The sequence below is a fragment of the Vidua macroura genome, chromosome 7 (genome assembly GCF_024509145.1).
Source record: "Vidua macroura isolate BioBank_ID:100142 chromosome 7, ASM2450914v1, whole genome shotgun sequence".
Taxonomy (NCBI): Eukaryota; Metazoa; Chordata; class Aves; order Passeriformes; family Viduidae; genus Vidua; species Vidua macroura.
In genome coordinates, this window is record NC_071577.1 from 35,003,962 (window position 1) to 35,020,792 (window position 16,831).

General features: G+C 48.5%; 1 protein-coding gene across 1 annotated transcript; it reads left to right on the top strand.

Annotated features, from left to right (window-relative positions):
* The first annotated feature begins 352 nt into the window (after positions 1–352).
* Positions 353–13,260, top strand: LOC128809982 (carnosine N-methyltransferase 2-like). Its single transcript, XM_053982443.1, has 9 exons — positions 353–418; positions 1,817–2,005; positions 4,073–4,134; positions 5,785–5,923; positions 7,439–7,491; positions 10,539–10,646; positions 10,754–10,884; positions 11,192–11,285; positions 12,291–13,260. The coding sequence occupies exons 2-9, from the start codon at positions 1,980–1,982 to the stop codon at positions 12,644–12,646; spliced, it is 969 nt and encodes a 322-aa protein (XP_053838418.1). The 5' UTR covers positions 353–418; positions 1,817–1,979; the 3' UTR covers positions 12,647–13,260.
* Positions 13,261–16,831: the final 3,571 nt, after the last annotated feature.

The window sequence follows — 16,831 nt, forward strand, 5'->3', positions numbered from 1 at the left end:
AGCCGCAGAGCGTGGGAGGAAACACAGCCGCTTTGTTTTCCTCTCCTTGAAGCCCAGCTTTGCTTCAGCCATCCTCTCACTGACCAAAAATCAGCTTTTCCAGCTCGCAGGGAAAACAGGGTTCAGAGCGGATTTAGTCACGAGGTGGCCAGAACGAAAACCACGGCTGGCAGAGGGCACGTCCTCCAAAGCCACCCCTGCCAGCCCCGGCAGCTGCCCACAATGTCCCGTTGTTCGCAGCCCCGCGGAACAAAGGCTGCTGTTGGAGGCTAATGCCGGCTCAGGGCGGCTCCCTGGGCTCGGGGCCGGGGGGGCACAGGGACACGCGGAGGGGGAGCAGCGTCCCGTGGATGTACAAGGAGGCTCCCAAGGGTTTGCAGCTCCAGGCTGCTGGACGTTTCTCGACAGCTCCGGGGAGGTATGGCTTCCTGCCGGGACCTGCGGGCTGTCCACCCCTGGTTTTGGCATGGGGGGGTGGAGGGGTGGCTTAGCTGGGTGTCACAGTGACACTGGGTCAAGGCAGAGGTGGCTGGGGGACACGAGGCTGCGGGGGCAGCGCTTGGGGCTCGGCCGGGATGCTCCAGGTGCATCCACTGGTGCATGGTTGGTGTCTGGGATGGCATCTCTGGCGGGACTGCTGAGGGACTGAACGAAATGTTAGATCACTGCCCAGGTGGTCACACGGCAGCAGGAGCCAAAGGTGCACTTGAGACCTAGCAAAGAGGTTCTGGTCTTCCCTCACCTGGAATATATTGAATATTTTGTTGAAGAGTAGCAATGAAGTTGTTTCTGGCTTAACCGGCTGCTGTGGACCTCCCTTGAGGTGGAAAACTTAAATCCATCTGGAAGCCAAATCTAGTGCAAACCAAGGCAGGTCACTTGGTGGTGAAACATCTCCACCCGAGGTCCCTGGTCTAGGGGATGTGTGCAGGGCAGGAGATTTTCTGGGGATCTCAGTAAGGTGGGAGGTTTTATCAGCTCAATCCGTTCTACCCGTTGTCTTCAGGGAATGGGAGTGATGAGGATCCTAATGCTGCTCTTCCCACCAGTGGACCTCACTTGGAAATATAAAGTCTTTTAATCCTTTCTTTTTTGCATTCGTGTTATTAGATTTTAGGCAAAAGGAGCACCAGTCCTGTTGGTGAGGGTAGGGGAAAAATCCAGAGGCAAGTGCAGGGAGCACCCAGGATTTTCTGTATTTCGAACAGTGACCACTGCACCTTCGTGGGGACATCCAGCCACCTCTCCCCTGTCCCCCAAAATGTTTCCTTGCTTTCTAATCCCTGCGGCTTAGCAAGCGGAGTGAGAGCAGGCTGGGCTCGCTGCCCCTGTCCTGGCTGCCCGTCCCCCCGTCCCTTTCGTGGGGCAGGACAGGGGATGCCAGGCTGCCGGGGGCTGCAGTGCTCGCTACAGGTTCTGCCGCTATGCCCCATTTCCCCCTGAGTCACAGACGGAAAAAAATCGCTTGCTCAGGTCTGCGGGCAGCCAAGGAGCTCCTCTGATCCCTGGGGAAGGCAGGATCCTTGCAGCAGCGCGGCAAGGATGCAGGAAAGCGTTCCCTCCTGCCCAGGGCGCGAGCAGGAAGGAGAAACAAGGCTCACAGCACATTAGAAAGTGGAAACAGCCCCCGGTCTGCCGGCTCACACCCCTCAGCCGCTGCCACTCAGGCCCCGCAGGTTCGGAAGTCTCCAGGTGTCCCGTTGTGCTCTCCCCGCGCCATGAGGACACCGCCCGGCCCGCCCCGGCTCCCCGCTCCTGTCCCCGGGGCTCGGGTTTCCCCTTGTCCCTGCCCCGGTGACGCTGCCTGTCCCCACAGGTCCGGCAGAGCCGAGCGGGGCCAGCTGGACATGCTGACCTAGAGCCGGGCTGGCCCCGGCCCCGCTGCCGGCTCACGGAATCGCGGCGTGTTCCGGGCTGGAAGGGACCCACGAGGATCATCGGCCCAGCCCCTGTGTCCCTGCACAGCAGCCACCCCCGCGATGGAGCCGGCTCCGGAGGTGAAGAGGTGTGTGCGCTTTGGCAGGGAGAGGGATGGTGCTTCCCCACCTGCCGTCTCTGTGTCACACACGGCTGTGTGGGACTGGGAGGAGCAGCAGATGTGCCCATGTCCTGCGAAGGATGAGGGCTAAGGGGGAGATCTTTAGCCCCTCCACAGCCTAAGTTTAGGAATAATGAAGTTTATGAGTTATGTAGATATTCTTGCAATCTGTCTTCCTAGAGAAAATTTTTTCAACGTGCAGAGGCTGCATCGCCTAAAGTTCTAATGTGACTTCCCTGCAGCTGCTGTCCATGTTGTACCCAGCTCTGCTCATGGAGGGAAGAGGTTTAACTTGCAAGCTCAGTATTAGCTGGGAGCTGTGGCAGGACCAGCTGCCCACGGGCATCCTGCTCCCTGGCAGTCCCTGCCTCTGTCCTGCTGTTGGGTGTTGGGGTCCTGGGGTGGGCAGGACCAGCCCAAAATGTTATTTCCAAATTTTAGGATCTGGTCTGGATTTTAACCAGATTTTAGAGGAAGTCTGTTTGTTCCTGTTTATCCTTCCCAGCAACAAGTGTTTATCAGTCTCAGAATCTAACCCCTGCCAGGAGAAATGGCAAAAGTGTCAGTGGAAGAGATCTTGGCATCATCTGTGCTGGTGAATGCTTGTGCTGAAGTCTGTCCAGGTCCCCTGGCAGGTCTCCTGGCATGGCTGGAAACACTTGACCTGTCAGAAATGGAATTCATGTCCAAAGCTGTTCCTCCCTGCACAGGAAAAGCCACACTACCCTTCGACATTTTAGTGGGAGATTTGCGCTGAAAAGCACTTTGCTGGGTTCACCCAGCTGAGGGGACAAAATAACCCTCTGGGGGCTTTGATGGGCAGAGATGGAAGAGATCGGAGGTTTGAGTGGAAATTGGAGGGACTGGCCTGCAGCCAAGCTGGAGACTGTGGAGGTGGGCTGGGTTCTGGCTTCTTCCTGATGAGCTGCTGAGAGGTCTTTCCTGGGGAGAGGTGAGGTCAAAGTGGTGGAAGAGAGACCTTTGACATACCCCATGGACATGAGTTACATGACTTTGGCACTGAACTCAGATGAAATCAGCTGCTCTTGCAGCACTCTGGAAGTGTCCCAGTGTCTCTGAGACTTCCAGGACCTCTCAGTATTTTCTTGCCTTCCTTGGCCAAAGCAGTGCAGTATTTGCATGTGGCCACTTCCTTGCCACATGGCCAGCATGGTCCCTACATATTTGTATCTCAAAGCCCCACTACAAACTCCCTTCTTTACTTTTCTACCTCCTGCCTTGTTTTTTCCTTCACTTGGGATTTTTTTTTCCTTGGCAGAGGAGACCATTGGGCTGGGGTGTGCTATGTCAGGCTGCTTGCCTGAGGCATTTTCTAACAGCAAAGCCTTGGTGTGTCTAAACACATTATACAGGATATCACCCCTAAGACTTGCTGTGCATCTCGATACTGAAATGTGGTTACCCAGGAGGGGACTCTTCCCCTTGCACAGACAGCCTCATCCCAATCCTGTCTTTGCAGAAGTGAGGTCCTTGCTCCAATTTAAGTGCATCCCTTTCTTTTGCCAGTGGCACCTCACCCGTGTTTTATGTATGAGGCACACTGTCAAAGGAAAATGAAGACAGGAAAGTGTCAGTCTGATGCCTTCAGTTGCAATGACTGGTTAATGGTTCTGCAGGGGTATGAAAACTTCCACAGCACATCTCAGACAAACACTGGAGCAGTGGCCAGTTGTGGATTCCCCATCCTTGGAAGTGTCCAAGGCCAGCTTGGGGAGGGCTTGGAGAAACCTGGGATAGTGGAAGGTGTCCCTGCCCATGGCAGGTGATTGGAACAAGATGAGCTTTGAGGTCCCTTCCAACCCAAACTGTTCTATTGACTCTAGGATTCTATGACTATGATCAGCTACAAAGAAGTTTTGGCTTTCTCTAGTAAAAAAGAACAAAATAAATTATGGATTATCAGCAGAGGAAAGTTTGTCCTGGAGCATCTTCCCTTTGTTCTGCATTTTCAGTGCAGCTTGAAAAAAGCATACAGGTTCTTGAAATAACTGAAGTGCTATACTTTTCTTACAGGAATAGTTTCCCCAGCATGAACGTTGAAGCAGAGATTCTGACAACAACACACGATAATTCAGGTATTTGGGAGAAAAAAAAAGAAAAAAAGAAATTAAAGTAAAATGCCCACTCAGATTGCTATCACGACAAACATGTTTTAATTCTTTTGGAGTTAGAGATTGTTAAAAAAAAATAAAAAGACAAAGGAGCAGGATGGTAAGCTGACTGCAGTTCAGGTTATTTCAGGTTTATATTAGGGTAGAGTTCAAAGTGTTGAAGATAGATATTGATGTCTTTACCTCCAATAGGGCTGGACCAGGAATACAGCTGCCAAAGATGTGGTTTTGGAAACAGCAGAAGCAAGCAATTTGAGACTGCAGTGTCCTGAGACATACATGGTTCTCTTATTAGTGGTGATAAAAATGCAACTCTTTGAAAGGCAAAAATGAGGATGAAGACATTCTGCCAAGTCCAGTCCTTCATCCTCGTTTCATTTAAGAGGAATAGCTGATTTTTTTCCCATTGAATGATGCCTTTTCAGCATTGATCTTGCAGGTGGAGGCTGCACTGTCAGTGCCTTCCTACTGCAGCATTGTCTGAGACAGACCCAGCATGGCAGGGCATCTTCTCTTAGTCCTGCCATTGCTCCTCAGCCCTGAGCAGCTGGCCAGAGCCAATGCCCTGGAAACTGAAAGGTGGTTGGAGTCAGGTGGGGTCGGTCTCTTTCCCCAGGCAGCACTGACAGAACCAGAGCACACAGTCTCAAGCTGCACCAAGGGAAATACAGGTTGGAAATCAGGAAAAAGTTTTACACAGAAAGGGTGATAAAGTTCTGGAATGGCCTGCCTGGGGAGGTGGTGGAGTCACCATCCCTGGGTGTGTTTAAAACAGACTGGATGTGGCACTGGGTGCCAGGGTTTAGTTGAGGTGTTGGGGCTGGGTTGGACTCGATGATCTTGAAGGTCTCTTCCAGCCTGGTGTTTCTGTGAATTCTGTGAACTGCCCTGTCCTTAGGATGGGACAGCAGGAAAGGGAGACTTTGCAATAATTTCTTGGAACCCCTTGAGTATCCTTGGTTTTGACTCAGGAGAGATCTTGGTGCCAGTCACCCACATTTCAACATGAGCCCATCCAGGTGAAATGTTTTGCCATCAATTGTCCTCCTGGCCACGAGCTGCAGGTCCCAGCAGGGAATTCCCCTCCCTGGCAGCCCCTTTCAGGCCCGTGCTGTGAGAGGCACAAATGAGATGCACAGGGTGGACTATTTTTCTTCAGCTGCAGGTGGCAGTGTTTGTGTTGCATCACCCCTCCTGGGAAGTGTGCCAAGGGCTGCCCACCTTGGTTGCACTGTCCAGTGCGGGCACCAGTGATGGCCACAGGTTTGGGCCCACCGTGTGATTCCCTTCACCTTTTCTTTAGCCCTCCAGAAAACCCCTCCAGTTCCATCCCTTGCAAACAGGGTGCCCCGCATCTGGCTGAACATTTTGGAGACACTTTCCTCAGGCTCTCCTGTAGTGATGAGTCACTTAGCAAACATGCTGATGTTGAAGGGTGCCCAAGAATAATTTTTGAACCCTGAGTGTGAACAGGTTGGAAAGTGCATCCCCTGCATCATTTTCCCAAATCCCTGGCTCCTGTTGGGTTAGGTTGGGTTTTTCCCATGAGGTAAGTGCTTTGACCCTTCACATGCCTCAAAGCCTCTAACGTGCAATCCATGTTTGTTTCCCAAGAGCTCTACACGATCCCTTCCATGAGAAGCCTCACAGCTGAGGAGTATGTGGAGGCCTTTAAGTCATTCTTGGATCACTCAACAGAGCACCAGTGCATGGATGAGTTCAACAAGGATCAAATGCCCAACATCGTGGCTGGGTAAGGAGCACTTCCCCCGAGGTGGGAAAGCCATCTGTTATCCTGGGAGTCAGAAAAAACTTTTAAGGATTTTTGGGGCAGGAATGAACTTTAAATGCTTTTCAGTTTTAAGTTAGGATACTGCTTGTTTTTAGGATACTGCTTGTTTTTACTAGTGATTTTTAGGATATTCTGTTTAATGACTCCAGAGTATGTGCTGTTTCAATTAATACACTGTGCTGCCTCTCAGCTTATGTTAAGGAAAGACTCAAGACCTTGTTCTCATGTCCATCTCTTTTCATTAGCTGATTTTTTGAGGATTAAAGTTGGGGTTTTTTGGTAATTTGCTTTTTCTTTTTCTGAAAGAAAGCTCTCTTGTGCTCTCTCCCTGCTTTTGGGACTTCATCACATCCATCCAAACAGAAACACATCTCTAATTCTCTCCTAGTGGCTAATTTGTGGTTTTCCCAATCCCCTAAGAGCTCCTTATTTCTATCCTAAGTCGATTTGCATTGCTTAAGTACCAAATGATAATCAGTTTTGTAAAGTATTGATGTAATATCTTAAGGCTGGATAACTGCAGACAGCTTCAGAACAGCCTAGATCCAAAGCACAAGAAAGTCCTTTCAAATCTGGGTAATTTTTGGATGTTATAGGAACTGTATTTTTCTCTATTGCGAAAAAAAGTTTAGGCAGGCAAATTTTTATTCTGCAGATCAGATATATATATAAAATAAACAGAAAAATAATAATTAAACATTATGTTAAGACATTTTAATTGTAAATTTAAATCATGAACAACATTGTGGCTTTCTATGATGCTGATTTTGGGTTTGTCAAAGGGTCTTGACCCCCATTAGGGCTAAGGCCCCTGGACTTGCTCACACCCTTCAGGACTTGCTGCTCATCCCACTCCTGTGGAATCATTACTGTGGTGCCTCCTGAGACTGTGTTTGGGGAACTCAATCCCTCGGCTGTTATTAAATATTCTGCTAGGAAGCACGTGACTGGAGTATTTTGATAAGCAATTTTTCCTAAGGTAAAAATTATTGACAATTCAGACCCTACTCCCAATTTCAATCCAAGATTAATGTTGCTAAGAGATGATTTCGCCTAAAGGTTTTGCTTTTTCTGGGTATTTATATCCAGTATTCCCTTCTGAGGGTGCTGAGGTTTTCCCCAGCTCACCTTGTCCCTGCCTCCCCAGCAGTGCCATCCCAGTTAGGTACAGCCCCTTTGCCCTGGGCTTCCCAGAGGCTTTTTTTTTTGCCAGCCACAGCCTGAAGAAATCTCCTTGGCAAAGGGTGAGAAACTGCACTGTGGTGCCTACTGTACTTTGAAACATGAGCTGGCTGATCTGGGCAGGCTCCTGCCATGCTGGTCATCACCAGGCTCAAAAGGGATGATCAAATTTCTCTCCCAATTCATGTGCATATCACGAAAATTTCCAGGCTGAGGCATCATCCAAGATCTAAGAGTGAAAACATAAAGTGGTGTGACACAGTGTGGTTAAGAAATGTGTATTTATCCTTTCAGTCTGGGCACTGGAAAATCGACCCTCAGCGTTCTGGGAGTTGGGAGTGGCACAGGTGAGGAGTGTGGGGATGGGGCATGGGGGGACCTGTGGGGAGCAGAAGGAGATACTGGAAAACTGGGCGATGAGGATTACTCAGACATTAATGACAGCATTTCCCACTGAAGCACAGCATTTCCCACCTAACACTGAAGCAGAAGGAAGAGTGGAGCTGGGATAAGAGGAGTGCTCCTTCCCTTCTTTCCATCTCCCTTCTGAAACACTGCTGCTCAGATCTTTATGGGCAGTGAGATATGTGTGATTTTAGCTTAGTTTCTGCCTCTTGGTGACTCTCACCTGACTTATTTGCCTCAAACCAAGGACTCCTCCTTCTGGTTGGTACAAGAGCATCTTCAAACCTTGTTGGAGAGAATTAGGGACATTGGAGAAGTTCTTTCCACCCAAAATCCTGCTTTAGACTATCCCCCCTGAAGGGATGTCTCCTTTTGCTTTGCTTTTAGGGATCCCAGAGGCCAAGGCTGGGCAGTGCCCTGCTCTCAGTAGTGCAAAACCACCTGGCCACAACCATTAGCTGATGCAAAGCTGCATCAGCTTTTTCAAGACATGTTTCTTTGTTACTGCTGTGTTTTTACCCAGTGATAAGTAGGCTTTAACTGCAAATGATGTTTTTCCCCAGAGAGACACCGATCCTTTGGAAAAATAGCTTTAAACTTGTTCTAAATGCATTTGTGTTTAAAAAAAGCCAAAACAACAAAACAAAAAAGCGGTGAAACAGCCAACTTTGCTCCTAGGGAAACTGGGAGAAAATAAAGAGTAGAGAAAAGAAGCAGTGGTTTGATTTGTCAGAGTTTACTTCTGCTTTGAAAAGTGTTTTCAGCTGAATTTTAAGTGCTAATACTTTCAAATGAAAGCATTTTTCTCACTTTTTTTGGTTTTGTTTTCCTGAGTAAGAGAAAATTAGCATTTGATTGTTTTCCCCAACTGGGAATATGTTGGAGCATATGAGAAACCAAGCAGGAAGAAATGATTCAGCTCTCAATTACCCTCTATTTTCATTAAGTAATATAAAACAGAAATTCTGACTCCACAAAAGCACAAGGGGGAAATGAACCTTTAGCATTGTCCTTAATTTTCCTTATGTCCTCTTCAGAGGAGTTTTTAATGGAAAAATAAACCCTCTAAAATTTCCTGTGTTTCCTGGGTGAGTGCCCCTCACAGATGCCAGGACCAGGGGTCCAGATCTGCACCCCCCCCACCTTGTCCACGTCTGCAAGAACTGAGCTTCTGGGGCTGGGCATGGAGTGAGCTGGGATGGCACCAAGTAAAAGGTTATATCTGATCCCTGACCTTTTCAGAGGTGGACTCTGGTTTCACAGAGCCCCCAGAATTAGTTTAGTTGATGAAAATATTAATGGGGATTAGTGGCTGACTGCACATCCTGAAAGCCTCTGTTGTGGTCCAAATCATGTTTTCTCACTCGCCCCATGTTTTCTCATGGCTGGTTGAACTCTGAGCTGGAACTTTCCAGTTGCAGAGAGGTTCCAGTCCTGTCCCAGCCTTGCTGTGGTCAGTGCTGCTGGAGGGTTGTTGCTGGCAGGGCCAGCTGCAGCAGAGAAATTCCTGCCCTAGAGTGCTGTTATTTTACTGCTTGTTTTTACAGACACCTGGTTGAAGATGTTATTACCTGCTCTTGCAAACACTGGATTAAGGAATTTTACAGAGGTGGAGTGAAAAAAACTCCAAACCTAAGCAGCTTTTAAGACATCCACCTGCTGTTGATGCATCCATTTGCCTCCATCAGTGGCTCCCGGGCATGGGGCAGTGATGCTCTGCTTCTGGCCCTGCTCCAAGGCTGCACAACCAGGCACTTACAAATTGACATCTAGGGCTGTCACAAATGATTCAGCTGCTTGTTATTGGGATCTTCCTTCCTGTCAGCAATATTGGTCCCTGTACCTTCAATGGATGCAGCCACAGCCTCCTCCCTTGAGCCTTTGGCTGCCTCTGCCCTGCTGCCACTGCATTCCTCAGGGCCTGGGGTATTTTTTTCTCTCATTTCAAAAGACTCCTCCTCCCTTGGATGTCCCTGTAGTGCTGGCATGGCTGATATTTCCTTCCTTGAATTCTATGTACTGCAGCACCTGCCAGGGATGACAGCTCTTCCCGTGGCTGGCACATCAGCTGAAGGAGCAGGGAGGATGCAGGATCTCATATCAAGACCTCTCTGTGTGACATTTGCAAGGCCAGGGCTATTTTTAGGCCCTACCATCAGCTGCAGATAGGATTCTTGCAGAGGTCTTATCAAGGTGGTCACATCTGCTGTTTATTTACATAGTCTGAAGTGATCCAGGGGGACTCATACGCTTGGCATTTCTGGAAATAAGCAGCATGACCTGTATCACCTCAGAAGAGGCTGGAAATTTCCTAGAACAGGAGGACAGACTGCTGCTTGCTCCTTCAGAGCTTACACAGCAGCACAGAAGCACCAATAGCTAAATTTGCAGGGCACTTCCACACAAATGTGTGAGTGTCTACCTGTATTTCCAAGATAGCCATCAGTTATTTGATGCCCTGGACTGAGGCCATGTGGACAATCCCCAGAGAGGGAGGATCCAGGATTCTGCATGTCAGTGGGTCTTTTCTCTTGTGATGCAGTTCCCCAGGTCTTGGGGCTGTGTCACTGCAGCCACTGTGTCCCTGTGACAGCCCCAAAGCCATGGGCCACCCCATGCAGCTGTGTCAGCTGCCTCCTTGCACCCATTCAGACTTTGTGGGGTTGTTGAAAACTAATGTTTCATGGTTATTTTTGTGAACAGTGAGCAGTGATTCTTTTGGCCTGTCTGTCCCATGACCCAGGGTATTGCCATTAGCAGGTTTCTGTGCTGCTGTTTGTCTCTGCCTTGTTCTCAGGCTCCTCTGTACCTCTCTGTCAGCTTGAGCAGGTTGGAGTATCACCAGGCTGTGCCACCACATGAGCCACAAAGCAGAACATGCCTCATTTCTGCTGGGGGATTTCCTGGCAGGAGTGGTGGCTGGTGCACTGGCACCCTTCCATTGCATTTACCTGCTTTCTAAAGTAGTGAATTTGTGTTTATTGAATAGGTGAGCAGGATTTGAAAATGATCAGGATACTGCAGGCTGTGCACCCAGGGGTCTTTATTGACAATGAGATTGTGGAGCCCAACCCACAGCACGTGGCAGCTTACAAAGGTAAGGCTACACCTGCTGCCTGGGTTATAGCAAGGACCATCCATTTGAATGCTGAGTTTTTCTGCTATTTTATGAAATTCAGGGGTCTCTTCTGCTTTTTGAAACAGAGCTGGTGAATCAAGCTCCAGACCTGCAGAATGTTTCTTTTATTTGGCACCAGCTCACTTCCTTGGAGTATGAACAGCAGGTGAAGGAGAGAGGCACGCATAAGAAATTTGACTTCATCCATATGATCCAGGTAATGGTCATTTCTTTAACACAGGGCTATAGGATTTAACTGCCCCCTTCAGTTCTGCTGTGAGCTTGAATTTATGACCAGAGCTGAGCACTGCTCTCCCATAGCAATTCTGCAGGAGCTCTACAAACACCAAAGCTGGCAATGCTCAGTGCTGTGAGGTGTCCCTAAATGGGCATGTGGAATCAGGAAAGGCTGGGAAGCATCTGGATCAGAATTTAAAACACCTCTAAAAGAAAGGGTTTAAGTCTTTGGAGGGTCATTGCACTGTGGAGGAGGAATAATGGCTGTGTGTCACTGTCTCTTCTAGATGCTGTACCGTGTGGAGGATATTCCTAGTACTATCAAGTTTTTCCACAGCTGCCTTGACCATCATGGTAAACTCCTGATCATAATTTTATCAGGTAAGGGAGATCTTGCATTTTTTTGCTCCATTGCTGGAGCTTTGAAGGTCTTTGACGTTTGAGAGCCACAAATATTTATCTGGGGATGTCAGTGGTGCTTATCCTATAGTAAATAACTTCAAAAAATGCTGGATTTCATATGGAGGATGCAATCTTGGGCTTAGCCTTGGGCCCCGGTGTCTGATGGGGCCACTTAGGCACAGCCTTTGTGCTCTTGCTTCCCTGCTTATGGAATCGATGTAGTAGAGAGAAGTGTGGCTGTCCATGAATGAGGGTCCATCCTTCCTTATGGTGAAATCAGCACTGAAAAACACAACCTGAGCTCTGGGTGGATTCATCCTTAGGGCTCTTACCTTTGTGCAGCAATGACCCAGAGCCCAGAAGGACAGCAGATGCTGCTGAGAGCTGCAGGCTTTATGGCAGGACAGGAGAAAAGAGGCACAACATGACGGCACTTCCTAAAAGAATAGATTCATCCCTTGTGCCATTCATGAATCCCTGGCTCACAGTGTGGTGGAAAAAGCACAAATTCTCATGCTCCCCATAAAAACTGCCTCTCACATTGCCTGTAGGCTGTTTCCCTTGCTGTCTGGGGCTGCTTTTTGAGGTATGTATTGTTCAATGAGCACTTATAATTGAGGTTTGATGTGAGAAAACATCTGCACTGCTTTGGCCAAGGGACAGTTAAGAGGTAACACGGGCTGTTCAGGCTCAGCACATTGGTACCCCTGTGTGCACCTTTCCTTCTGGGCAAATTCAGTGCTGGAGACATCTCCTAGGAGTTTCCTTTAAACAGGACAGTTTTGGAGGGAGGGCTGACGGAAACCAGGGTTTTATGAGGTGCAGATATTTATGGGTAGTCTTGAGTAAGGGTAAAGCTCTCCTCCTGCCCCATCAAGGGCTGGGCCGGCAGCGAGGGAGCTTTTCCAGCTCATTTCACAGTCGATTATCCAGTGTTTGACTGCCTTGGCTTTGCCAAAGTAACCTTCCCTGGTGCCCCGGCAGACAGCAGCGGCTGGGCCAGCCTGTGGAAGAAGCACAGGGACTGCCTGCCCGCCACCGACAGCGGCCACTACATCACCTGCAGCGGCATCACGGAGGTGCTGCGGGGGCTCGGCGTGCAGCACCGCGTCTACGAGCTCCCGTCGGGCTGGGACATCACCGAGTGCTTCGTCGAGGGGGACGCGGTCGGCGGCCGCATGATGGATTTCCTGACGGGGACAAAAAACTTCCTGGGCACGGCCCCGCCGGCGCTGCGGCGGCGGCTGCGGGAGGCTCTGTGCCAGCCCGAGTGCAGCAGCATCAGGGACGGCAGGGTCATCTTCAGCAACAACCTCAGCATGATCGTCGCGGAGTCCTAGAGCCCGGAGCCTGCCTGGACTGGTTTAACACCGTGCGTCCTGCTGTGCTTTCACTGAGATTCCCACCTGTCTGAGCAGCCAGCATGTTTGCACACCTACGGACGAGTCTGCACGGCCTTGGCAGCTGGGAGGAGGTGGCAGCCCCTGTGCTGGCCGGGCACAGACCCGCTGCTGCCACGTGTGCCAGTGGTGCCTTCTGTCCCACCTGGGTCGCCAGAAACTGATGCCTTGTGAAGGCTGACCTAGAACAGAGACCAGATGGAGCTAAAGAATAAAGTAGGGATTTATTAGGAGGCCTCAATGGATGGGCAGCACAAGAGCCCAGCCAGGGCTGCACCCAAGGTTAACCCGAAATGGTCACAAAATGGACGATCAGTCACAGGGTCTCACACTTTTATAAGTTTTGATCTATTAGCATATTAATTGTCCAATTACAGCTTTAGCTTATGAAGTCCTATCCTTCTTGTTTTTCTCTCTTCAGTCCACATTGTTTGTGGTCTTGGGCCTGAGATCTGGATCATTTGTCCCCAGCTAGAGAAGGAATTGTTTTGTCTGCCTACTCTATGAAGAGAGCTTACTGTCCCCTAGTATGAAGATCAAAAGTACACACTAAAGCAGTACAGAATCTGAAAAATATAAAAGCTAAAACTTGAGGCATCACCAGGACAAAACCAGCAAGATGTCCCTGCTGCTTTGCACAGTAATGCCACTGCACCCAGGCCTGAGCAGTAAGTTGCTCTGCACTAGGCTATTTCATGGGGTTTTATTGGCATAGACATTTACTGCCCCAAGTCTTTCAGTGTCTCACAATATAGACATGTCTTAAAAATTTATCAGCCTTTTTGTTTAGAGAATATTTTGGAACCCAGGATGATACTTGCCCTGTGCTCTTTCAGGCAGACATTAATTTTGTTACTTTCTTACTACTGTTTGTCTCCATATAAAATAAAAGCAATCTTAAAACAAAAAAGTCACATCTGGTTCTACACACATGAGATTATAGAAAATGAAGAACAAGGAGGTCATTGAGTTAAAAACCAAAAAATATGCAAAGTACCATTTTATGGAGGCATTACATTTACACTTACATTTCTTGTAAGTGAGAAAGATGAGCCTGAGGACGTGGAAAAGCCGGGAGAGAGCTGCAGCTTGTCCTTGTGCTGCAGCCCTGGGAGGCTGCTTGGCTCTCTTGGAGCAGCATTGATGCAGCACAGCAAAACAGCACCAACGGCACTAAAATGTGGTTAAAATGTTAATATAGGTAAGTTAAGACTGTTTCCTAAGGGGCCTGAATTGTTCAGAGGGCTGAAGGAGGTGCTGCCAGGGCAGCCAGCTCCAAAGGGAGATGCCACTCAGGGTGCTAGTGAGATTTGGTTCTGCATTTGGCACCGTGGTGCTGCGCAGACCTTGGACCGAGCACGTGGGGAAGCTGCCTGCAGTGTCAGCAGCCTCACTGCAAACAGCTCCGAAGGGGGAAATCCCAGCCCAGGTGGGAAATACCTGCAGGCACAGAAGCTGTCTCTCTCTATGTCTGAGTTTTCCATGCTTAATCTGGGTAGGACACACCTGTGTGCACCTGGAGGGGCTCAGGTGGAGGTATGGATCAAATGGCTTCTTCCAGCACCATGAACACGTGGCTCGTCACACGGGCTTGCAAGATATTCCATGTCACTGTCACCGAGAGTCCTGCTGATCCTGCTAGAACTGTCCCACCCCACCCAGCTGAATGCAGCTACTGCCAGGGACAGCATCACTCTGAAAAGGTAACGAGCCCCTGGAGTCATTGTGTCTCCACTCTGTCCTTTGGTTTTTTTTGGGCACTTTTTAAGGTTTGGGTTTTATCGTATCTTTTTGAAATGCAGCCATTTCTCCTGAAACAACTGTAACGGGAAAAATGAGCAAAATAAAGGGAAAACAGCAGTATGATATCATCTCCCTGGCAGGACTGAGGCAGCCTGGCCTGCAAGTACTATTGCTGTCAGTTCCAGAAACATCAGTCAAAACTGGACAACCTCCTCCAGAGTACCCCATACCTGTGCACAAGCCTTTCCCTTTGATCCATCCTATTGTTTATTCCACAGGCATCTCCTTTGCTGGTGCTGGCTCCCAGCACTGGGCAGGGAGTGAACAGCTGGGCTGTTGGACAGGCTCTCAGCACTGCTCCCATCAGTGTTCTCCTTCCACTATGAATTCCCATGGTTTATTTCCAATCAGCAGTGGTTTCTTTCTCTACCTGGTAGATTAAGAGGAAAAACAAAAGGTACCATAAATCAAGCTTGCTTTTCAAGCTTCAAAGGAAAATCTACCTGTTAGTCTCTGCAGAAAACTGGCACAATACAGGTTTGCCTAGATCTTCCCCAGCCCAAGAGGTTTCCCACCCCTCTTTGGAGCTTCCTGCACAGACAGACACATTTCCAATAAGCAGATACTCAGCAAAACCATCTGTGAGCACAAAATTTACCCACACCATTGTAAATCAATGTGCAAATGCTCAAAAAAAAGGAGCACTTCAAAGCAGACTGTTTTAGTGACAGGCTGGGGAGATGAAAAAGGGCACCCCATTAAAAACACAGGTGATCAATGCTTTATATGCAATTTTTCCTTTGATTCTTCAAAAGCAAGTAGTTTATCAACAACTCTGCTTGTACACCTGGAATAAATAGCATCCTAAATGTCCCATTTGTTTATATATTTATTCTTTGGTGAACATACTGTTTAATTACTATTTCTTTTGCTTTCTAAAAGACGCTCTCCTCCCATGCAGAATTTCAGACTATGCTTCCCCATAAACAGGAGTATGGCCACAAGAGGGCTGCAGCAGCCAGCGGAATAAATCCACCTCAATGCACTTCCCAAAACTCTGGAAATGCTGAGCTGAAGCAGCAGAACCAGACAGTCAGGCAGACAAATGCATCCAGCTTCCTCTGCTGGCTCATCACACCCTGATCCCAGCAGTCGGGACCACACTTTTCTCTACTGCAGTCATGGGCTCTGACTCTGACTCTGGGCTTGGTTTGTAAAAAAAGTCACGATGGCACAGCACAGCTGCCACAAGGGATGCACAAAAACTGCTTTTGGGTTGTTTTTTTTTTCTCCCACTCGATGGCTGGAGTGCTGCAGCTCGGCTGCCACTGGAGCTCAGGTCTGTGGACAGGGACCCAGGAGTGACAGATCCCAGGGAGGGAAACACCAGGAGGGGGATGGCAGCAGTGAGAGGCTGCTTCAGCCTTACCTTTGAGCCAAATTAACCCTGCTGAGCTCAGTCCAGGAGGAGCTGTGCTCCATAATGAGTTTCGTGGCAGTTCCCATTAGCGAGGAGCCAGTCCGTGTCTCCCAGAGGGAGCTGTGATGTTCCATCAGCACCAGTTTGTTCCAGCCCAGAGAGAAGGCTTTTGTGCATAACCATGCAGTAGGCTGCCCTGTGCTCTCTGCAGTAGAATCAATGCCTGCAAAACCCAAACTGTGCAGTTTCACATGGAGCAGTTGTAGATTTTATCCTCATTTCCAGTTCATAATATGCCCATTTCAATGCACAGCTCTGGTTGTGTTACAGTCCCCTAAAAAGGAGCTATAGAGAACAAGTCTTTACAACATCAAAGATGGATAATTTTAGTTTTATTGGGCCTATATGCAGTCTTGGGGACTGAATCGTTTGCCTTTGAAGTGTTAAGGCTTCTCTACTCAAGAATATCATCAGGGGAATGAAGGTAGCACGGGAACTGCAAAATCTAGGAGCTGATTTCTGAATAATCTCATTAAAAAACAAGCCCAGAAAAATACTGGAGCATATACTAAAAAGATTAGACTTAATCTGAATAGGGGGGAAAATAAAGAGACTCAACTTTTTTCCCTCCCCCTTGAACATTTTCCCACAGAAATCTGTTGAGGCTTATATCAAGCATGTAGGATTGTGCTCACTCACCTTTTGGAGCTTATAAAGGCCTTCCTAGGAATAATAACCTCCTGGACAGAACTCTAGAAAGGTATTTATCATCCTGCTTTTTAAACTGAATATTTTTTTAAAGATCATATCCTCCAGACTGAGGATGAATATCTAATCCAAGTCTGAAATATCTTTATTATTGAGCATTGCTCCTTGTAGTCATGCCCCTCCCTTACTGAAGTATCAATAGAAACTTAAATCTTGCTAAATGGTGAAAGTCCTCTTAGGCAGAAAATGTGTTG

Bases quoted from the DNA above. Each gene is read 5' to 3' on its own strand.
- LOC128809982 (XM_053982443.1), top strand. From the start codon at position 1,980: ATGGAGCCGGCTCCGGAGGTGAAGAG. The intron at 2,006-4,072 runs GTGTGTGCGCTT...CTTTTCTTACAG, and splicing joins CCGGCTCCGGAGGTGAAGAG to GAATAGTTTCCCCAGCATGA. The intron at 5,924-7,438 runs GTAAGGAGCACT...TTATCCTTTCAG, and splicing joins ATGCCCAACATCGTGGCTGG to TCTGGGCACTGGAAAATCGA.